We start from the raw sequence: 23,948 nt of genomic DNA on the forward strand, positions 1-23,948 counted from the left end.
ACCTGATTCCCACCACTGTGGGATGCAGTGCCGTTGGGAGCTGGTGGAGGGATGGCTGGGAGACAGCTCCCAGTGCAGTCTCTCCCTGTAGCCTAGCTCAGCCCTGCACTGCCACTGACTGCCATGTCACCTAACGCAGGTATTTCCATGGGCCAAGAGGCCTGGCTTCAAGGGGAGCCAGATACACCATGCCTGAGACTGGTACCTCTTCCAACTCCGGGGGCACAAGGGCATAAAATTGGTTAAAGTAAGGGAAAACATGGATTAGTTTACAGAGGGAAACAAAGGGGAGAAACCTCAAGGGTTTTCCTACCTCGGCTGGGTATCAGGAGGTAAACATTTTCTTAAGTTTGGAAAGGAATCCCTCCTTGTCCTCCCCAGCCTCAGGCCTAGCCTTGCCTCCTGCGGAGCTATCCATGGTGCTGCCACCTGGGCACAAACAGCAGAAAAAACTGGGGTCAAGGGCCCACACCTCCAGGTGTTCCATCCCAGGCCCCGCCTACCCCCACCTGGCCCACCCAAGAACTCCACACTCAAGAAGCCACCAAGTGCCATCCGAAAGGAGAGAGGACAGCTCCCCAGGTGACCAAGGCTGCCTCGCCTTTTCAGATGATTGAAGCAAACAGGCCACTCAGCACTTTAGTATCCCAACTGCCCCTGGAGTCACTAACCCACTGAGGGAAATAAGAAACAGAGCCAGACAATCACCAGCTGTCTTCATTTCAATAACTGTAACAAAAATATAGCCCGACAGATGCCTTCCTGGCCAGGCCACAAAGCTTCAACATGAGCTCATTTAATCCTTAGAATGACCTTATAGGTAAATTTCAGATGGACAAAACAAAGAAATAGGAGTCACAGAAAGGTTAGGTGGTTTGCCCAAGGTCACAGAGTAAATGGGAGGAAGAACCCAAGAGGTCGAACTCCAAAGCCCAGGCTTTTAACCACCATGCCACCAGCTCTAAGAAGGTGAAGAACAATGACAAGACCAACCAGCCACCTTCCACACTCCACACATGTGCACGTCTTTGGGATACTTGGGTAAGGATTCACTGCCTCTCAGAATCCCAGACATATTTCTTATCTGTAACAACAGTAGCAAAGGACCGGGTATGTCACTGGGCAAGATCTCCCCATCTGGGGGCATCTAACTCCAAATGCTCCTGAAAAAGGGAAGCTGCTCCCTATTTCTTTAGGGCCCAAGCTAAGACTAACAAGAGTAATTCTGCTATACAAATACATCATTTTAAAGATCTACCAAACACTAGGCAGGGAAGGCAAGCTTTTGTTATGAGTTAGATTATTAGACCTGCACTCAACATTTTTTTCTTAAAATCCTCACCTGAGGATATTTTTCCACTTATTTTCGGATAGAGCGGGAGGGAGAGAGAGAAAGAGAGAGGGAAACATCAATGTGAGAGAGACACATCGATAGGCTGCCTCCCACACGACCTCAACCAGGGCCAGGTACCGAACCAAAACTGAGGTGCATACTCCTGACCAGAATCAAACCCTTGACTCTTCGGTCCATGGGCCGACCTCCAACCACTGAGCCAAACCAGCCAGGGCTGTACTCACCATTTTTAATTTTAAGCTATGTTTTTAACATGCTAGGAGATGTAAGTCAAGCACAGTGTATAGGAGAGGAAAGAATGGTCACGGACTAAGACACCTTCCTTAATGAGAAGCCCCGGGCAACAGGCCTCCAGCAGAGGTGGAACAAGGTTGTCCTACATACAGCCCTCCAGGTAGTCCTCTGAACTCCTTGTTCTCACAGCTCAGGAATGTCCTCAGAGGGGCAGTGGTGGCCCTGAACAAGGATGTCCTCACAGAGGTCTGAGCAATCACCAAAGTCAAGGTACTGGGGTGACACCTGATTCCCAGGGCTCCCCAGCTGAGGACCTGGGCACTGCACAGTTGACACAGCAAGCCCCTATAAGAGGCACCCACTGCCATGTGTGCCCTCCCTCAGTCTTTCATATCCCCTTTTCTTACATAAAGACGTAAGTAACAAAAAGGATTCTCCTAACACAAAGGAATCCACAAACCAGACATTGCCTATTATTCCTGGACCTCCTTGAACAAGGAGAGCAATAGTATTGGATGTCATTATGCCCATAGTAAGGAGATGGCAAATCTGTGTGTGAGTGCTTGTGAGCGTACAAGAGTCTGCATGTGTCACAGCAGTTACCACTGTTCAAGGAGGTTTTAACATGGACAGTGCTAAATACTTTACCTATGTGACCAACCTAATTTAATCATGTGAACACTATGAAGTAAGTGCTATTATTATCCTCAATTTACAGATGAAGAAACTGAGGCTCAGAGAGGTGAAGTAATTTGCCTAAAGCTTCACTGCTAATAATAGCAGAGCCGGGTCATGAATCTTCTGATATCAGACCCAAGTTCTTAACTACTAGTCACAATGGGGCACAAAACATTCAGTGACTACTGACATCTCCTCCCCCAACTCTGCTGTCCTCATCACCCCAAGGAAGGGTATGAAGTAGTTGTGCCTCATGGTGGCCAGTCAGGGAGAGCCAGAACAAGCACCTGGTTAGGTGGTTAATAACTCACAACAAAAAAACAATAAAACAGACATGCACTCAGAGATTCTCCTTATTCCATACTACCAGGAACAGTCTTGCCTCTCTCTTTCTATTTTAAATCTGGCTAAAATGGGTATGGTTTCCTTCAGGAGTTTTTACTGGCCAGGACATCAAAAGGATATGAGCACTGAACTTAAAATTCTAAACCAAACGTTGGGAATAAACTGTGAGCCTCTGTACATAGATGACAAAATCTATAAATACATGGCTCTTCTCTCTCTCTCTCAGTCCTGATTTCTCTGAAGACTAGCCTGGGGTAGGAAAAGCGATGTGTCCTTACAGGATGTCCTTCTGGTGCCTTCTGGTCTCATTGCAAGATACAAATAGGAGCTCTATACTTCCAAAGCTGCTTTCAATAAAGCTGGTACACTTTAGAATAAATAGGAAATGCCCCATGGTGGATGTCCACCCCAGCCAAACAGGCATTTCTTACCTGCACTTTCAGAAGGTGGAGCTGCTCAGCTAACCACGGAGGTCAAACCCAAGGCCAAAGGATTCCTCTATCAGACCACACATGGCTTTCCTAAGAAGGGTTATGTTTCTGTCTCTCCCTCAGAGCGTTTCTCAGCCGATGGTTAGGAAAATAAACTGAAAACAACTCAGCCACCATTTATCATAAACCAGCATTAGGCCAGGAGTTGTGCAAGGTGCTGGGTACTCAAAGATGAAACACTGTAGTTACTACAGAGAGGAATTCCAGGTCAGAACTGTCTAATGGCTGTCCACAAGGTGATACAAGGAAAGAATAACCAGATAACATTCATTCTGTGAATCTGTGCCACCTTTCCGGGTCAGACTCCTAGTGTTATAAGAAAGGTCTAGCATTTATTTGGGGATTCTATGCTTGTCCTGTCTTCCCCCGTTATACTGTAGCTGGATGAGGGCAGAAATCTTCTCTTTCTGTGCATCACTTCTTAGCCCACAGTAAATCTAAATGAACATCTGTTTGAAAAAACAGAGGCTGCCCGGCTATGTGGCTCAGTGGACTGAGCACCTATCATTCCATGGACTTGAGAGGTCCTGGCTGGACTCCTGGTCAGGGCACATGCTCCAGTTTCGGACTCCATCCCCAGTAGAGGGTGTGTAGGAGGCAGCTGATGGATGTATCTCTCTCTCATTGCTGTTTCTTTCTATCTCTCCCTCCCTTCCCCACTCTCTAAAATAAAAAATAAAGCCCTGGCCAGTTTGCCTTAGCAGTTAGAGTGTCAGCCTGCAGTCCAGAGAGACCTGGGTTCGGTTCCCGCTAAAGGCAAGTACCTCAGTTGCAGTTTGTCCCCAGCCTTGGTTGGGTCGTGCAGGTGGCAACCACTTGATGTGTCCCTTTCACATCAATGTTTCTCTCTCCCTCCCTCCCATTCTGTCTGAACAAAAAATGGAAAAATGTCCTTGGGTGAGGATAAAAAATAATAATTAAATAAAATTAAAAATAAAAACAACAATGACAAAAAAAAAAAAAAAAACAAAAACCAGAGGCCAACAGTACTCCAAGATGTGACTTCTGAGAATGGGACACCCCACAGGTGGAAGTGTAGGTCTACACACTCACAGCCTGACTCCCTGAGCCATGTACACATACCCTGAACCAGCAGAGTGCCTCTCATTCTCCTAACATGTCTTTTCCTTCAACTTTCTCTTGCCTCCACCCTGTATAGAAGGGATCTATGGTCAACACTGTCAGCCATATCAGAAAAGAGAGAGAGCAGGTGGAATTCCCAAAAATGAGCTCAGGAATGGGTTTTTACAGTTACAGCTAAATGTAAATGTGTGTGTTGTCACAAGAATTAATGATGATCCAGAAACAAACAATGAGCCACACCATTTCTGTAACTCAAAAAGTCATGCAGTGATATCAGAGTGCCCCGATACCCTGTGTGCTTAAGCACTAAGAGTCCCTAAGCACACTACAGTCTTTGTGGTTCAGACTGGGGAAGAAGCTAGGGTCAGCCATTAAGGTTTTCAGCAGCTGCATTAGGGAACAAAAATAAACAGAGGATACTAAACCCACCAAAAACTTTAGGTCAGTTTCCTATGTAATTGTGTCTATTCCAAATGTTTTCCAGGTATTCTTTACCATAATGAAAGTAAAGACACTCAGGAATCAATCTGTATCTACAATGACTTTCCTGAGTCTCTAATGACTCTCCAACTCACATGTACTTAGAGATTATTGTGGGGAAAAAAAGACACTTTAACCCAAGAACCACTGATAACTGAACACAACTGCTTCTATATGACTTGAATACTTTTTGTTAAATGCTTGAAATAAAGGAGATTGAGATGCTACTGAAATAAACAGGACCCACTGTTAATGAAGTTATCAGGAAATGGGAATTACATATACTGTCTTATTTTCCTATGGGGACTGCAGTGTAAATGGAGGCTTAACTAGACCCAGCTGCAGACTGACAGTGCATTCTTTGAAGTCAATTCTAAGATTCCTAAATGCCATTTATGCCCTGGCTGGGTATTTCACCTGGTTAGAGTGTTGTCCTGAATAGGCCAAGGTTAAGGGTTTGATCCCGAGTCAGGGTACATACAAGAATCAACCAATGAATGCATAAATAAGTGGAACAACAAACTGATATTTCTCTTTCTCTCCCTCCCTCCTTCTCTCTCTAAAACAAATCAATAAATAATAAGTAAATAAATAAAAATAAAAATTAAGCCTGGGAGCCAAATTTCCCATTGGAATACAACTCTGAAATGACAATGGGAATAAAAAAGATATAATTTGGCATACCCATTTTACTTTATAAACAACTTTCCAGAAATACACCCAATACATATATTAAAGTTAAGCTAGACTCAGTAAAATTATGTCAACAACAAAAAAATTTTTTAAATCCACACCCAAGGATGTTTTTCATTGATTCAAGAGAGAGAAGAAGGGAGAAGGAGAGAGAGAAATATCAATGGGAGACAGAAACATCGATTGGTTGTCTAACACATGCATACCAACAGGATTGAACCCGCAACCTGGGTATGTACCCTGATTGGGAATCTAACCCTTTGGTGCACAGAATGACGCTCTAACCACTGAGAAAAACTGGCCAGAGCAATATAAATTTTAAAGGACGAACTGCCTAAGTGTCAGGCACATAGGAAGCTTCCAATAAATCCTGGCTGAATGAGGAAAGAGTGAATTAGCTATCAAGACAAGGAACCATGAAAATAATGAGGGTTCGCCCTGGCAGGTTTGGCTCAGCAGTTAGAGTGTCGGCCTGCGGTCCAGAGAGACCTGGGTTCGGTTCCCACTAAGGGCGCATACCTCAGTTGCAGTTTGTCCCTGGTTGGGTCGTGTGGGTGGTAACCACTCGATATATCCCTTTCACATCGATGTCTCTCTCTCTCTCTTCCTCCCACTGTATCTGAACAAAAAATGGAAAAAATGTCCTCAGGTGAGGATAACAACAAAATTTAATTAAAAAAAAAATGATAATAATGAGGGTTCTAAGGACCCTCAGAAGCTGACTATATGATCAACTGTAAAGTTAAATTTAAAAAATTAAAAAAAATGACTGATGCCCAGCCAGTGTGGCTCAGTAGTTGAGCAATGACCCACAGACCAAGAGGTCACCAGTTCGATTCCTGGTCAGGGCACATGCCTAGGTTTTGGGCTCAATCCCCAGTGAAGGGCGTGCAGGAGGCAGCCAATCAATGTTTCTCCCTCATTGATGCTTCTATCTCTCTCTCCCTTTTCCTTCCTCTCTCTCTCTAAAAATCAATAAAAACATTTAAAAAGCCACAACTGGTGACTACTAATATCCAGCATTCTAATACAGTGAACAAGGCCCATGTCCTTGAGATCTCAAGTCCTGATGGGTGGGGAGAGGAGGAATACAGCTGAGAGCTATCTGCCTAACAAATCTCACATGCTACATGACTGTGGTAACATCTGGGATTCAGAAAGAGAAGCTGGAAGTACACATTGTTGTGTGAAATAACTATTCTCACTACTCCCATTTCTTTGTTGCTCAAGGATATAACAAGAAAATAAGAGAAAAGTATATGTACCAAACCATTTAAAACAATTACCTAGCCCTGGCCAGTTTGGCTTAGCAGTTAGAGCGTTGGCCTGCGGTCCTGAGAGACCCGGGTTCAGTTCCCACTAAGGGCATGTACCTTGGTTGCAGTTTGTCCCCGGCCCTGGTTGGTCGTACGGGTGGCAGCCATTCGATGTGTCCTTTTCACTTTGATGTTTCTCTCTCTCCCTCCCACGCTATCTGAACAAAACATGGAAAAATGTCCTCAGGTGAGGATAAAAAAAATTAAAACAATTACCTAGCCCCGGCTGGTTTTGCTCAGTAGTTAGAGCATCCGCCCAAGGACCAAAGAGTCACAGGTTCAATTTCAGTCAAGGACACGTACCTCGGTTGCGGTTCAATCCCTGACCCTGGTTCGGGTCCTCTAGGAGGTAGCCAATCAATGTGTTGCTCTCACATTGATGTTTCTCCCTCCCTCCCTTCCACTCTATCTGAAAATCAATGGAAAAATATCCCTGGGTGAGGATTAAAAAACAACAACAAAAATACAAGTCCCTAATCCATGTTTGGTGAGGCCACAGACAGGATTTGTGGTGGCTACTTTTTCACACAAAACTTCGTACCCTGGACTCAACAGTTCAACAAATTCCATGCAAAGGCTACTGCTGCTGAAACACCCTCCTTGCCAGATGGGGTGAGGAGTGAGAAACCAACAGCAAGCCCCCCACTATACTGAGAATCTACCCCCTGCTTTGAACACCTGCTCTGAATGACCATATATAAACCTATTCAAGTTCTGAACACAAGAGGAGCATCTAGGACCCAGATTAAAAAAAAAAAATGATACAACAATGAGGAAACATGTTGTGCAGCTGAAGCCAATTACATTCTCAACAAAGCCTGTACTGACCCAGCAGTCATCCACCAACAGTGAACCAGCATCTCCACAGCAGAGCAACCTCCTTCCTCCCATGGGAACAGGACTGTGGCTGAGGTTTCCCATGACCAAAGCTTCTGCCCACAAGCATTTTGGTATCAAATATCACTAATATTTAACTACACTCTGTACACAGAGCATGACATTTGAGCTCAGGTTAAGTAAGGCACCTGTTCATTGCCAGAGGAATTCAAAGTTAGACCTGTTGGAAATAGGCAGATTTGGAGTCATGTGACCGTGGTTTTTATTGCTGTGGAAGATGCTGTTTACTAAACACTGCAATTTTGGTGAAGCATTCTGGGTCAGGAATGAGTAAAGCCTTCCAATCCACCTTCTTAAGCTGTTACAAGGAACTTTCATGTGGTGATGTGCCCAAGATCACAAGACAAGTGGCAGAACCAAGGATAGAACTCAGAAGAGCAGTTCTCTGAAACAGGGCTGCTATCTGGCAGGAAGCAATCCAGTATTCTCTAACAGAGGAATGAGGAGCAGCTGTGCTCTGGACTGCAGTTACACTTGGCTGTTTCAAACCCTCAGCTCCCCTCTTTCTACTGTGTTCTCGGGATGTTCCATGAAGATCCCCAAGTGGAAACCACAACATGCTTCTATGGGACTGAGAGGATGCCCATGTGCCGTCATGCCACCTTACCAGTGCTTGTGTTGGTGACGCCATTCACTGTCCCCTCCACATCGGTCTCATCCTCAGCGTAGCTCAGGATCAGGCTGTGCTGCCGACTTGTCAGTCTCCTGTGGAGCAAGCACAGCCAGTGCAAAGTGTTTCCTCTGGGCAGCTCTTTAAAGGATGAGGCCTGGACCAACGTGGGAAATGTAAGACCCCTGACCCAGGCATAGCCTACAACCTGATGCGAAGAGCCATGACCTCAAAGCTTCTGTAAAAAAAAAATCCCCTAGGCCCTGACTGGTTTGGCTCAAAGGTTATAGCGTAGGCCCATGGACTGATGGGTCGTGGGTTTGATTCCAGTCAAGGGCATGTACCTCGGTTGCTGTTTGTCCCCAGCCCTGGTCAGGGTTGTGTAGGAGGCAACAAGTCGATGTGTCCCTCTCGCATCAATGTTTCTCTCTCCCTCACTCCCTCCCTTTTTCCCACTCTATCTGAAGAGAAATGGGAAAAAAATGTCCTTGGGTGAGGATTAAAAAACAAAATCTTCTAAAATACCCTAAGTTTTAAACAACTGCCACTGTGGCTGTGCTAAATAGTTTATTGGGAGAGAAAAACAAGCTTTTATAAGTAAGTGTGTGTGTAGGAAATTAGAAAATTAAAAGGAATGCTGGAAATCCAGTTCTCCCAAACCAAGTCGGCATGCCTGTTCTGGATGCCCATAGCACTCTGGTCGGACCTTTCTCCCAGGGGACACAGACATCCTGTGACATGATCTGGTTATAGATCTGTCTCTCCCACCAGACTGTGAGCACCCTGAGAGCAATAATAAAAAATCAACAGCAGCAATAGCTAAGCATTCCCTATGTATTATTTATTTAATACTCCAAATCAAGGAGATCAACCTTATTTTAAAATGCTTTTATTGGCCCAGCCAGTGTAGCTCAGTGGTTGAGCATCGACCCACGAACCAAGAGGCCCTGGTTCAACTCCCAGTCAGGTCACATGCCCAGGTTGCGGGCTCGATTCCTAGTAGGGGGTGTGCAAGAGGCAGTCAATCAACATTTCTCTCTCATATCAATGTTTCTCTCTCTCAAAAAAAAAATCAATAAAACATATTAAATAAAATAAAAAGCTTTATTGCTTTTTAGAGAGGGAGGGAGGAAGGAGGAGAGAGAGATGAAACATCAATGAAAGAGAAATATTGATCAGCTGCCTCCTGCACCCCCCCGTACTGGGGATCAAGCCTGCAAGCTGGGCATGCAGTCTGGAAATTGAACCAGGACCTCTTGGTTCATGGGTTGATGCTCAACCACTGAACTACACTAGCCAGGCAAAGTCAACCTTTTAAATTATATCCACCTTGCAGATGGAAAAGTTGGGCAGGACACACTGACTTAAGGAAGTAACCTGCCACCCTGGCCGGTTTGGCTCAGTGATTAAAGCATTGGCCTGCAGACCTGAGAGTCCCAGGTTCGGTCCCGCTAAGGGCACGTACCTCAGTTGCAGTTTATACCCGGCCCTGGTTGGGGTTGTGTAGGTGGCAACCACTCTATGTCTCTCTCTCTCACAGCGATGTTTCTCTCTCTCTCTTCCTCCCTCTTTCCCTCCAGCTCTATCTGAAGATAAATGCAAAAATGTCCTCGGGTGAGGATTAAAAAAAAAAAAAAGTAACTTGCCTGGCCTGGCCCGGTGTGGTTCTATTGTTGAGCATTGATTGACCCATGCACCAAGAGGTTGCCAGTTCAATTCCCAAACAAGGCACATACCTAGGTTGTGGACCAAATCCCCGGTTGGAGGGCATGCTGGAGGCGACCAATCAATGTTCTCTCTCATTGATGTTTCTATCTCTCTCTCACTCTCCGTTTTTAAAGAAAAAAAAGTAGCCCTGGCTGGTTTGGCTCAGCGGTTAGAGTGTCAGCCTACAGTCCAGAGACCCGGGTTCGGTTCCCGCTAAGGGCACGTACCTCAGTTGTAGTATGTCCCCGGCCCTGGTTGGGTAGTGCGGGTGGCAACCACTCGATATGTCCCTTTCACATCGATGTTTCTCTCTCCCTCCCACTCTATGTGAACAAAAAATGGAAAAAATGTCCTCAGGTGAGGATTAAAAAAAAAAAAGTAACCTGTCTGCCCTTGAACCAATGAGTCTCGGGTTCGATTCTGGTCAAGGGCACATACCTCAGTTGTGGTTCATCCCCAGCCCTGGTTGGGTTGTGCAGGAGGCAACCAGTCAATGTGTCTATCACATGGATGTTTCTCGCTCTTGTTCTTCCTCTCCCTCTACCTCCCCCTCCCTCTCTCCTACTCTATCTGATGATAAATAGAAAAATATCCTCAGGTGAGGATTTAAAAAAAACCAAAGAAGTAACCTGCCTAAGCCCCAGCACTTCCAGTGGCAGAGCCACAATGGGGCCAGGTGGTCTGGTGGTGCTAAACCACCACACTGCCACACTCAGCATAGGACCTGGAAGGTAAAAAGCCCTCTGCTGGCCCCTACTTGATGGTGTAAATGTGCAGGGATTCCAAGGGTCTCGCCGTGGCTAAGTGGGCACTTACTTTGGAACTCTTATCTTGACATGAATGTAGTGATCTCCGTAGCCATAACTGTTAATCCGGGGGATGCCTTTCCCACTCATCCGTATCTTCTGGTCTGTCTGGATCCCAGGGGGGATCTATAAGGAAAGGAAAACTGTGGTTTTCCTTAGTCTCCAGTTGCCCATTTGGGTTTCTAGACAGAGTCCACCAACAACTACATGAAAACTGGCTAAGCTGGGGTCCACCCTGTGCAGAGCCAGTAATAAGGATGCAGGGGCAGGTGGTTTGGACAGGTGAGCCAAGGGAGGGAGCATGGAGAGCCAGACCTGAAGAGAGGCAAAACCAACACGGGCATGATGCTGAGGCTGCTTCATGGCCCAGCAAAGGAGGGAATGTGACTCAGGAATTACTGTCCCTGGTGATGACACACTCAAGCCTACAGTTTGTGACTGAAACTCAAGGAATGGCCAGACATTCCTCCTTTCTCCCTTACACCTCATCTCGCCTGAATCCCCAACATGTTGGTTGTTTACAGATTCGAGCCACTTGTCAGCCATTCTCCATTTCATGGAAAACAAACAAAAAAAGCAATAAAGCAGGAGGGTGGCAAAGATAATCTTGCCCTCTTACCGTCACATTGATTGTCTCATATAGGCCATGGGCTCTGGCTGTCCCACCGAGAATAGCCTGAGCTATAGAAATAAAGAGGTCAGAGTGGATGTCTGCACCGTCCCTCCGGAACACTGGGCTTTTCTGTACCTAGGGCCAAACACAAGAGATGGGCATTATACACAGAGAGATCTTCTGGAGGCTGGACATCAGCCTGTCTCAGCAGCCCAAGCTCAGGACCTAACAATGTTACACTGTGTAAGCTTGGAGCGTAGCACTGAGGAAAAGAACTTACTTTCACCAAAGTGAAACACTATACCCAAGTTACACATCAGACACATTTCTACACTGCAATGCAAGAGTGCCTAGATTTCCTCAGGCTCCGATCAAGCTGTTCAATTGTGAACAGAAATAAAGTAAAATTGGCTTTTTGAACATTAAAAAAAAAAATCTTACTTTACTAGAAAATAAAGAGGAACACAGACTAATATATCTACAAAGGCAAAACTCGTTTTCCAAATAGTCATTTGTCACAAGCTACCTTCAAGATAGATGGATAACACTAGATTTTGATTTTATAAGCACTGTTTGTTGTATCTCAGAGATATTCCTTGCCTTCAGGTGATTTCTTCTCTCTCTCTCTCTCAATTTTTTCTTCTCTATTATTAGATAGGAACAGAATCTGAATTCTCTACCAAATTTTCTTATCAACTGGCTTCCAACTTGCTGTCTTTGTCTTTGATTTCTCAGTCTAGAATATTCACCCTTTAAATTATTTTTGTCTGTTTTAAATTATGAGATATTTCACATGCATATAAACTGCAAAGTAAATAAAATAATACTACAAATAAGATGTTATGAATGCAGGTGAAGTCTCCTTGCTTTCTCCTCACTCCTCCAGAGTTAACATCGCTGAATTTAGTATTTATCATTCGTACAAGTATCCTTTTTCTGTTGATATTAATCCTCATCTGAGGATATATTTTCCATTGAATTTTTTTTTTTTTTTAGAGAGTGGAGGGGGGGGAGAGAGAGAGAAAAACATCAATGTGAGAGAGACACAATGATTGGTTGCCTTCCGCATGCACCCTGACCGGGGCCAGGGATCGCACCTGAAACCCAGGTATATGCACATGCTCTGGACTGGGAATTGAACCTTTGGCATGTAGGCCAATGCTCCAACCACTGAGCCATACCAGCCAGGGCCATCTTTTAACTTTCACTACATACTTACATGTCCTTAATATAAAACATCATCTCAAGTGGTTTAAATTTTATTTTCCTTTATTTATTTTAGAGAGAGAGGAAGAGAGAGAGAGAGAGAGAGAGAGAACACTGACTGGCCGACTACTGCATGCCCTACACTGGGGATTGGGCCCACAACCTGGGCACATGTCCTGACCAGGAATCGAATCGGCGACCTCTTCGTGCATGAGTCAATGCTCAACCACTGAGTCACACTGGCAGGACCATCTCAAGTGGTTTAAAAGATTATATAAATGATATTTCCTGCATCCAATTGCAACCTTTCTTTCCCTCCTCTCTGTAACTGAGGAGTCTCTTACACATGTGGTCCAGTTTCTTCCCTCTGCTCAGCAGTCCTCTGTGACCACAGCATGGTTCACCTGCCATTCTCTTCTCCAAGGACAGCAGGTTGTTGTCAGTGGCTTGCTACTACGAATGAGGCTGTCACACACACCTGTGTCTCTGCCTGCTGCACCTGTGTGGGCTTTTCTCAGGTATGTATCTGGTGGAATTGCCAGTAGAAGCCGTTATCTCCTTTAAGGTTTCAATTATCTCAGAAAACCAGGTTTGCCCCTTGTATATAGTACGTAAAACTGTTCCTTTGGCACAGTTTTTGTCCCTACCAACAATTTAATACATAAATAAAAACACAGGAAGATGTTTTCTGTAATTCTGTTTTTGGTTTCCAACTTGTAAACATTTTGAAGCAATTCTGTTCTCTCCACACCTAGCACAAAAGCTTGATGGTAACATATTTAAAAAAATTTTTTTTTCCTTCATTGATTTTACAGTGAGAGGGAGAGAGAGATAGAAACATCAATGAGAGAGAACATCAACCGGCCGCCTCCTGCATGCTCCCCCCAGGGACTGGGCCCACAACCCAGGCATGTGTCCTGACTGGGAATCAAACCAGCAGCCTCTTGGTGCATGGGCTGACGCCCAATCACTGACCCACACCAGCTGGACGATGGTAACATATTTAATAACCCCACCAAGGTGGCAACTGTTCCCCTTAGAAACGTGGATGGCAGGACATGCCCCATCAAGCTCCCACCTCTCTCCACCAGAAGCCTTGGCTGCATATTCTCGAAGACAGCAAGGCCCCAACAGAGGCTTTGGCAGCAGAGCACCTACCCTGAATGTGATGAAAATTTCTCTTTTTCCTACAGGCATCCTCACAGTCTGGCCATCCTCGACTCCTATGAATGAGAAAAGTTCATAAAATGACTATTTGCAGATTTCCCAACACATTTTCTACTCCGAATTCAAGTCACCAAGTTCCTTGCTCATTCTTGTTTTTTATTAATAAAGAATACCACAGTTATTCAATATGGCAACAAGTATGACTTTTTTTTTTTATCCTCACCCTAGGACACTTTTCCATTTTTTGTACAGACAGAGTGGGAGGGAGAGAGAGGAAGAGAGAGAGAGGGAAACATCGACGTGAAAGGGACACACCGAGTGGCTGCCACCCGCACGACCAACCAGGGCCGGGGACAAACCGCAACCGAGGTACATGCCCTTAGCGGGAACCGAACCCGGGTCTCTCCGGACCGCAGGTGGACGCTCTAACCGCTGAGCCAAACTGGCCAGGGCACAAGTATGACTTTTCAAAGGTGCACCATTCAATAACTCATAACCGAATAAAGGCACCTTCTATTTAATTCAAATTGCTGAACACCTGACTCTTACCAGACCCACGTAGTACCTTGGGGAATGTCCAGTCCAGTAGCAGAGGCGAATAGTAGTCAAACAACAATACTAAAAATGTGTCATTACAAACAGAGCCATGTTCTCAGAAGGAAAAAGTCACAAGTCCAGACTAACGTACATCTAAGGAACAGAAAGGGTTTCAGGTGGCTTCCCTGGAAAAGCCCATAAGACGGCTGAAAGAATGGTAGAAGACAAGTTTCAGACACGGGGAACAGTATATGCAAAGACTCTGTTCTGGGTGGCATTATGTCCCATTCAAGGAACTATTAGGAAGTCGGTAAGGCTAATAAGAAGGGAGACTAGAGAGGCTAAGACAGGAAACCTTTTCTTGTCTCCTGAGAGATACCGCTGGGTCTCCAACGGGGCGAGTAGCTTGATCAGACTGCCCTGCACAAAGAGCACCCTGGGAACAAGAGCCGTTAGGGAGAGCAGTCACAGGCTGCACTGGCGTACAGGTGGAGGGGTGGTGGTGCAAACTGGGCTATCAGTGCAAACAACGCTGGCCTTATGGACCAAAAACAGAGATGATGAAGGAGCTCCATCACCGTGCATGGGGAAGAGTGAACATGTCAGGTACTTTCTCCCCAAAGCAACACGTAAGTGTAGGTTTTTTTTCATGATCCTCACTGGAGGACATTTCCACTGATTTTAGATAGAGTGGAAGGGAGAGAGGAAGAGAGAGAGAAAAACATTGATGTGAGAGAGACACATTTACTGGTTGCATCCTGCGTGACCCCAACCAGGGCTCCAGATTGAACCTGCAACCCAGGTATACAACCTTGATCAGAATCGAACCTGCAACCCTTTGGACCATGGGCTGGCTGATGCTCTAACTGCTGAGCCAAACCAATCAGGGTATAAGTGTAGATTTTAAGGATAACTAGTGCAAAGAGAAAAATGCAAGGAGATTCTGGCTCCTCCTCCAGCCCAGGGCTTCAGGGCCTTAATATTGGCTCTTACAACAGCCAAATCACAAGGAAATGACTCAGCTCTCAGTCCCATGTGTGTGGAGAAGCCCAGAACACACCTGCAGGCACAGGGACAACCACTTTCTTCTTCTGCTTGGCTTGTCCTGATCCTCTGCATACCACACAGGGAGAAGTGATGATGGTGCCTCGGCCACCACATCTCCGACACGTGGAGCGCATCACAAAAGGGCCTGTATTTATGGTTTCCTGATAAAAAGGAGAAGAAAAATGGAACCCCTAAGTACAAAGGTAAACTCTGACAGCCAAGACTTTGGGACCACAATATGCACATATGTTTCATTAAAGATTCTTGTTCTATTCTGGCCAGGTAGCTCAGTTGGTTAGAGCATTGTCCCAATATACCAAGGCTGCAGGTTTGATCCCCAGTCAGGACACATACAAGAGTCAACCAATGAATACATAAGTAAGTGGAACAGCCCAGCTGGTGTGGCTCAGTGGCTGAGTGTCAATCCATGCACCAAGAGGTCGCTGGTTCGATTCCCAGTCAGGGCACATGCTGAGGTTGTGGGCTCGATCCCCAGTGAGGGGTGTGCAGGAGGCAGCCAATTGATGTTTCTATCTCTCCCTCTCTCTTCCTATCTAAAAATCTATTTTAAAAAATACAATAAACAAAAATAAGTAGAAGATGATTTTCTCTCTCTAAAACAGAGACATGTTCTGCGTGCATATGCACTAAAACATACTGCCTGAGAACACAGGTGCAGGTGCACGGGCTCAAGCTATTAATCTGAGCTTCTAGAACCCACTGACTTCTGAATTCCTAATCACCAAATTGATTACAAGAGACTGAAAAGTGAAATACTGTCTCTTTCTATAAAAGGTCCTAAAACCCCTGGGAACTAAGCAAATACATTTTAATGTTTTGTTTTGTTTCTTATTCACTTTGTTATAGAGAGAGGGAGAGAGAGAGATAGAAATATCAATGTGAAAGAGAAACATCGATCAGCTGCCTCCTGCACACCCCGCTACTGGAGATCAAGCCCACAACCCGGGCACGTGCCCTGACTGGGAATCAAATGGGGACCTCTCAATCCCAAGCAAATACATTTTAAAAAGAGTACTCCACCTCTAATTACAAAACTGATAGCTGGGAAAAACAAGAAAATAAAGAAAAAATGATAACTGAATGCAATCTCACACCCAGAGCTGTCAGTCTGGTCAGCAAGCCTGCTATTTTGCCCAGTCCAAGGGAGGAGTAGCACAGGCCTCTCTGTCCCCTTAAGGCCATACAGGAAGAACTGGGATGATTTTATAAACTCCCCTGAACACAGGGTGCCATCCCACTGTTCCCACCCCCTAGCATGGGTACCCAGGAGCTATGAGGCCAGCAGCTCCTCTTGTAGGCACTAGTGCTCCTCAGGCTCCTCCTCCTGGAATGTCTTTTCCCTTATTCCCCCTTATGCAATCCCCCAATTCTTCAGGAGCCTCCCCAGCTCCACCAAGGGCTGGTGAAGACTTATGATTTGTGGCCACTCCCATTAGTTCCTCACTTGGCATTTTATTTAACCTAATATCTCCGGATTTTTTTAAATCCTCACCTGAAGATACTTTTTCTCCCCTTTTATCTTCAGATAAAGTGGAGAGAGAGAGAAGGAGAGAAACAATGACTGGTTGCCTTCCGCACAACCCCAACCAGGGCCGGGGACCAAACTGCAACCAATTTATGTGCTCCTGACTAGAATCAAACCCACAACTCTTCAGTCCGATGGCCAACGCTCTAACTGCTGAGGCAAACTAACCAGGGTAATCTTTGGATTTTTTTAAAATTACCAAATAGGCCCTGGTCGGTTTGGCTCAGCGGTTAGAGCGTCGGCCTGTGGTCCAGAGAGACCCGGGTTCAGTTCCCACTAAGGGCACGTACCTCGGTTGCAGTTTGTCCCCGGCCCTGGTTGGGTCATGCGGGAGGCAGCCACTTGATGTGTTCCTTTCATGTCGATGTTTCTCTCTCTCTCTCTCTCTTTCTCTCTCTCTCTCCCCCCCTTCCACTCTATTTGAACAAAAAATGAAAAAATGTCCTCAAATGGGGATAAACAAAACAAAACAAAAAATTATTAAATAGCCCAGCTGGTGTGGCTCAGTGGTTGAGTGTCCACCCGTGCACCAAGAGGTTGCCGGTTCGATTCCCAGTCAGGACACATGCCTAGATTGTGGGCCAAATTTCCGTGGGGGGCATGCAGGAGGAGGCCAATCGATGTTCTCTCACACTGATGTTTCTGTCTCTCTCTCCTTCTCCCTTCATCTCTAAAAATCAATAAAGAAAATAAATAAATAAAATACATTGCAGGTTCGATTCCCGGTCAGGGCACATGCCTGGGTTGTAGGCTTGATCCCAGTAGGGGGTGTGCAGGAGGCAGCCAATCAATGTCTCTCTTATCAATGCTTCCATCTCTCTCTCCCTCCTTTCCTCACTCTCTAAAAATTAATAAAAATGTATTTAAAAAATAAATAAATAAAATTCATACCCTGGCCAGTTTGGCTCAGCACTTAGAGCATCGGCCCATGGACCAAAGAGTCACAGGTTCAATTCTGGTCAAGGGCATGTACCCTGCTTGCAGTTTAATCCCCCGCCCTGGTCAGGGCCTTATGGGAGGCAACCAGTCAATGTGTCTCTCTCATATCATGTTTTTCTCTCTCTCTCTCCCTCCCTCCCTCTGTCCTTCCACTCTATCTGAAGATAAATAGAGAAATATCCTCAGGTGAGAATTAAAAAAAAAAGTTAGAGACAAAAAATAAGACAAGCAAGTGCTATGCAAGATCCCAGATGGATCCTGAACCAAGGTAAAAAAGGATACTGTAAGGACAATTGAATTAAAGAACAGATAATAGTATTGTATCAACATTAAATTTCTTGATTTTGACAACTGTACTGTGGTTATGTAAAGAATGTTCTTGTTCTTAGAAAACATGTACATACTGAAGTATGCAGGAATAAAGAAATAGAATGTTTGCAACTTACTCTCATTCGAATGGTTGGAGGAATGTGTGTGCATGCATGGGTGTGTGCATGGGCAAACAAACAGAATTACATACCCAGGGAAGAGAAGAGGGAGGGAATGAGCACACCAAGAATGACAAATAAATAGGACAAAATATTAACAATTGGTGAAGCCAGGTAAATGGATTAAAGGAGTAGTTCTTTTTTTTATTTTTTATCCTCACCTGAGGACATTTTTCCATTTTTTGTTCAGGTAGAGTGGGAGGGAGAGAGAGGAACAGAGAGAGAGAGAGAAACATCGACGTTTCAGGAACACATCGAGTGGCTGCCACCTGCACAACTGACCAGGGCCGGGGACAAACTGCAACCGAGGTACGTGCCCTTAGCGGGAACCGAACCCGGGTCTCTCAGGACCGCAGGCCGACGCTCTAACCACTGAGCCAAACCGGCCAGGGCAAGGAGTAGTTCTTTATACTGTTCTAAAAGTTTGAATTACATCAACAAGTTATCAAAAAGAAAAAATGATTACCCTTCAAGCAGTGTCCCCTGACAACCCCCAGTTGGTTTCAAATTACCAAAATATCCCAAAGTGTATTTTTTGAGAACGCAGCTAAGTTTCTTTGCTCTGTCTGTATTGTTGACCGAGACAGAACACACCTGGAAAAATACAAAAGGTTCTAGATAAAATAGCCCCATCTAGTTATGAATTCTCAAAGCCCTACGTACTGCTACAAAAATATTCACAGAAGCATAGAGAAAAGAAGCGGTGGAAGTGTGGGTGGGCATGAGGTGGGAGTCCCTGGGAAGGTGGGGGGGCAGGAAGGGGTGACTCGAATTCGTTCTTACCATGCCAGAGCCACCGCAGTAGTGGCAGTGCTGCACCTTGGTGCCAGGCTCATTCCCCTTACCATCGCACCGCTCACAGGTATCGGTGATGTTCACAGTGAACTCCTTGTTGACACCCTTGGCAGCTTGATTGAATGTCAAATCCATGATGTACTAAAGAAATCAAGGAATGGCCTGTCATCTTTCTTAAAGTAGGGGATGGTGCAAGCCACCACTTTGCAGTTCCTTTACTTTTAAAGACTTTTTTAGAGCAGTTTTGGTTTACAATAAAATTGAGAGGAAGGTACAGAAATTTGCCACATACTTCCTGTCCTCACCCACGTACAGTCTCTCCCATCATCATTCACCAGAGTGGTACATTTTTTTATCACGGATAAACCTACATTGACACTTTATCACCCAAAGCCCACAGTTTACGTTAGTGTTCACTCTTGGTGTTGTATAGTCTATGGATCTAGACAAATGCATAATGACATGCATATATCATTATAAAACCACACAGTATTTTCACTGCCCTAAAAATCCTCTGTGCTCTGCCTATTCATCTCTTCCCTCCCTACTTTACTTTGTAACTGCAATACTCACCTATACTATGTCAAGTAAGAATAGATGGGACTCCCCTGTTTATGTCCTACTCCTTAGGATTTTTAAGAGGTAATGTTTGTTTTAAGTAAAAATGTACTTTTCAACCAACTGTTCACAGATAATACTTGTATACAGCCCTTATAGCTCAATGATCCACAATCATAGCTTAAATCATAAACATTCTCCCTCTCTCTTCCACTCTGATAATGTCTTATTTGGACATAAATATAGAAGAAGTAGGATTGGGAGTGTCTCCCTACTGGATTGAGCTCTCCTGGAATAATGTAGCAGCTGTAGACAAAATGCACCCTAATAATGGACTCTGAGACCCTTAGGTGCTGCCTAGTTAAGCAACTGCAAGACTCAAGTCAAAACAGATGCACACATTATTACCTATATAATTTTTCAAATTTTGGAATTATTTCTTACCAAAATGGCTGCCTTCAGATCATTCCATTTAAGCTGCTCTGCCTTTTTCTTTGAGAAACAGAAATTGATAAAATCTGTTTGCATCATGCATTTAGCAGCTAAAATTGAGCTTACCTCCTGAGGCTGACTGAATACACTCTGGAAATCTCCAAAAGAAGATGACGAGAACTCCCCAAAGATCTTCCTAAAGAGCTCCTCTGGGTCGACAGTGGGGCCTCCTTTCCAGTAGCTCTGCCCAGAGCCACCAGCCCCAGGATCAAAGCCAGTGGAGCCATAGGCATCATACTGCTTCCTCTTCATTTCATCACTCAGCACCTTCCACAAAAGGCACAGTAGTTAAGTGTCCCTAGTTCTCCCAAGACCCAGGGACATAGACACCAAATATAAACAATGATCAACAGTAAATGTTCTGATTTTGACAATTGTTCTGTAGTTGTGAGAAAGAATATTCTTATTCTTAGAAAATATAGAAATACTTAGGAATAAAAAGATACAAAGTCTGTGACTTACTCTCAAAAGTTTTGGGGGAAATCTACACACACAGAGTAGGTATTTGATATCCTACATATCCTGAATTCCTTCGGCATGGTCACTCTGGGAAGAAGGTCCACTTTTAAATAACTCTAGAATTCTTCAGTAGTTTCCTGCATGTTCTGTCCCTCTGATTACATTTTAAATTCCTCCAGGGCAGTGGTGGTCTTCTACTTTTACAGGATCCACCATCCCTACCAGAAAGCAATGCCCTAAGTAGGAAGGGTGATGAAATAGGTGTGGAATTAATTCAACAAGGTGTTCCCCAACCTAGCTAGAAATCCAAGCTTTGTTAATACAAATTGGATCCTGTTTTTCATTGAGATTCCAAGTAACATCTAGTATGAGACCTGGCGATCTCTTTTTCCTTTACTGAGATGATCTGGTACAGGGACACAGCCTTTATACTGGACCTTATGACACATCAGGCTGCCCTTTGCAGCATACTCTGATGCATGAGTGCAGCTGAATGACAGTGACTGCACACACACCAGGAGGTTATGTTACCTCATAGGCTTCTGCCAGCTGGGAGAACTTCTCCTTGGCTTTGGGATCATCCTTATTTGTGTCTGGGTGATATTTCTTGGCAAGCTATGGGAGGAAATGATAAATTACCATGGACACAAAATGATTACTAAAATTGAACCCCAAATACCAGTCACAATTTTGCCTCCTTTATAGCAGTTTTCTAAGATTTTACAAACAATAGCAATAAAACAAGGCTTAAGATATCAAAATAAACCATCTCTTCAAATCTGAGGTATGTACATGTTTTTCAACCACAACAAATTTCTATCAAAAATAACAACTAATTCTTTAGAACCTGGGCACCTTTGTGAAAGATGCAAAATAGTGTATCTGGTACTCTTTCATCTATGTAAAAAGAGAGAAAAATACTGGATGAATATAAATTATTTTTGGAAGAACATACAATAAACTGATTACACTGCTATAGGAGAGATATGGATGAATAGAAAAGAGGAAGACTCTTCATTGTATACTACCTTGTACTTTCTGAATTCCGAACAAGGGGAATATACTACTATTCAAAACACAGATTTAAATATTAAAAACAAAACTAAATCTCACTTGGCTGTCCAGAGAACACGGTGTGCTGAGCAGCTGTAAAACAAAAGCTACCTTCTAGCTGCACTGAGTAGTGCTACGTGCTTTGTAGGTGTTCACCATTGTTTGCTGGATTACCACAGGTCCCTTACATGAGGGCAAGGAGGTGCACAGAAACAGAATCCTAGAGCTGACAGTGACTTGGGAGGCTCTCTGGCTCCATCATTGCCAGCAGCTGGCTACTTAATCTGCTTCTGGAATTGCTGGTCCTCACACCAGTATATGGAAGCATGTCAGAGGCTGTGAGCTAAGTTCTCAAGGGAGGGGGATTGTCTCAAGCACTGCCAGTAGATTACAGTGGGCAAGTCTGGTTCCAATGCCAACGCAAGATATGTCTGTCCATTGGCTGGTCCCAAACTCCAAGACAAGATATGCTGAAACATGAAATCAGCACAAGAAGAAGATAGGCCTTTTACAGTCAGAAAGATCTGTCGCATATTAGCTGTGTGGCCTTGGATGCATGTCATAACCTCACCAAGCCTCTTGCTATGAAGATTAAATGATGTAACATATACAAAGCTTTATCAAGGTCTGAGTCCAGTAACTGCTCCATAAAGGCAACTTTAAAAATTTTTAAATTTCTACCCTGGCCGGTTTGGCTCAGTGGTTGGAGTGTCGGCCTACGGTCCAGAGAGACCCGGGTTCGGTTCCCACTAAGGGCATGTACCACGGTTGCAGTTTGTCCCAGGCCCTAGTTGGGTTGTGTGGGTGGCAGCCGCTCGATGTGTCCCTTTCACATCGATGTTTCTCTCTCTCTCTCTCCCTCCTACTCCATCTGAGAAAAAAAAAATTTTTTTAAATTTCCAGTTTTAGCCCTGGCTGTTTTGGCTCAGCGGTTAGACCATCGATCTGTGGCCCAAAGGGTCACAGGTTCAATTCCCAGTCAAGGGCATATACCTAGGTTACAGGTTCGATCCCTAGCCCCGGAAGGGGTCGTGCAGAAGGCATCCAATCAATGTGTCTCTCTCACATTGATATTTCTCTCTCTCTCTTTCCCTCCCTCCCTTCCACTCTATCTAAAAATCAACGGAGACAGCCCTGGCCAGTTTGGCTCAGCGGTTAGAGTGTCGGCCTGCGGTCCGGAGAGACCCGGGTTCGGTTCCCGCTAAGGGCACGTACTTCGGTTGCAGTTTGTCCCTGGCCCTGGTTGGTCGTGCGGGTGGCAGCCACTCGATGTGTCCCTTCACGTCGATGTTTCTCTCTCTCTCTCCCTCCCACTCTATCTGTACAAAAAATGGAAAAATATCCTCGGGTGAGGATAAAAAAAAATAAAAAAATAAAAATCAACGAAAACATATGCTTGGGTGAGGATTAACAAAACAAAAAAAAAATTTCCAGTTTTAAATAGCACACCTTTACATAATCTTTTTATTTCCACAACTAAAACCTTAAATGGTTCCCTACTCTCTTTTAAATTAAGTCTCTAGCCCTGGCCGTTTAGACTCAGCAGCTAGAGCGTCAGCCAGCAAACCAAAGGGTCACAGGTTCAATTTCCAGTCAAGGGCACATACTCAATGTGTCTCTCCCTCCCTTCCACCCTTACCTAAAAATCAACGGAAAAATATCCTCAGGTGAAGATTAACAAAAAATAAAATAAAATAAGTCTCTAGCACTTGCTAAGGGCCTCAAATGCCCATTAATTTGACTGTAGCCTCCATCTTGTCCAGCTTCTCCAAACCTTGCATCAGGTACCTTACCTTCCAGGTCAAAAGAGATATACTGTTCAACTCTTCCCAAGCCAGTATCTCTGCTTTCTTCCCTAGTGCCTTTGCTCATTCCATTACAACACAGTAATAAAAAGATTAACTCAGAAAAATGTACAAAGGGCCCTGGCTGGTTTGGCTCAGCGGTTAGAGCATCGGCCTGCGAACTACAGAGTACCAGGCTTGGTTCGTGCTAAGGGCACGACCTTGGTTGCAGTTTGACCCCAGCCCCAGTTGGGGTCATGTGGGTGGCAACCACTCAATGTGTCTCTCTCACATTGATGTTTCGCTCTCTCTCTCTTCCTCCCTCTCTCCCTCCTGCTCTATCTGAAGATAAAAGTAAAAAATGTCCTCGGGTGAGGATTAAAAACCAAAAATGCAAATGTGTACAAAGCCTTGAGGTGGCTAGGATAAAATAATTTTTTTAAAAAAAGAGAAAAATGTGCAAAGAGTCTGAAAAACATTTACAACAAATGGCTGATAATCACATGAAAGATGATCAACATCATTAGCCACCAGGGAAAAGCAGATCAAAAACCACAGAGATACCACTTC

General features: G+C 44.6%; 1 protein-coding gene across 2 annotated transcripts in view; it reads right to left on the reverse strand.

The window, feature by feature from the left end:
- The window catches only part of DNAJA3 (DnaJ heat shock protein family (Hsp40) member A3), a 34,454-nt gene that overhangs the window by 1,538 nt on the left and 8,968 nt on the right, over positions 1-23,948 (reverse strand). Inside the window, exons 3-11 of one of the 2 annotated variants that reach the window (XM_036280182.1) lie at positions 21,073-21,156; positions 20,149-20,349; positions 19,021-19,173; positions 15,278-15,425; positions 13,672-13,736; positions 11,314-11,442; positions 10,705-10,820; positions 8,179-8,276; positions 314-429 (exon numbers count right to left, since the gene is read on the reverse strand). In XM_036280182.1, coding sequence (XP_036136075.1) covers positions 326-429; positions 8,179-8,276; positions 10,705-10,820; positions 11,314-11,442; positions 13,672-13,736; positions 15,278-15,425; positions 19,021-19,173; positions 20,149-20,349; positions 21,073-21,156 — 1,098 coding nt within the window. In that variant the 3' untranslated portion in view covers positions 314-325. The remainder of the gene's footprint in view (positions 1-313; positions 430-8,178; positions 8,277-10,704; positions 10,821-11,313; positions 11,443-13,671; positions 13,737-15,277; positions 15,426-19,020; positions 19,174-20,148; positions 20,350-21,072; positions 21,157-23,948) is intronic. The other variant, XM_036280183.1, reaches the window with a different exon arrangement.

This window comes from Molossus molossus, unplaced genomic scaffold (genome assembly GCF_014108415.1).
Source record: "Molossus molossus isolate mMolMol1 unplaced genomic scaffold, mMolMol1.p scaffold_m16_p_3, whole genome shotgun sequence".
In the NCBI taxonomy this organism is placed as follows: domain Eukaryota; kingdom Metazoa; phylum Chordata; class Mammalia; order Chiroptera; family Molossidae; genus Molossus; species Molossus molossus.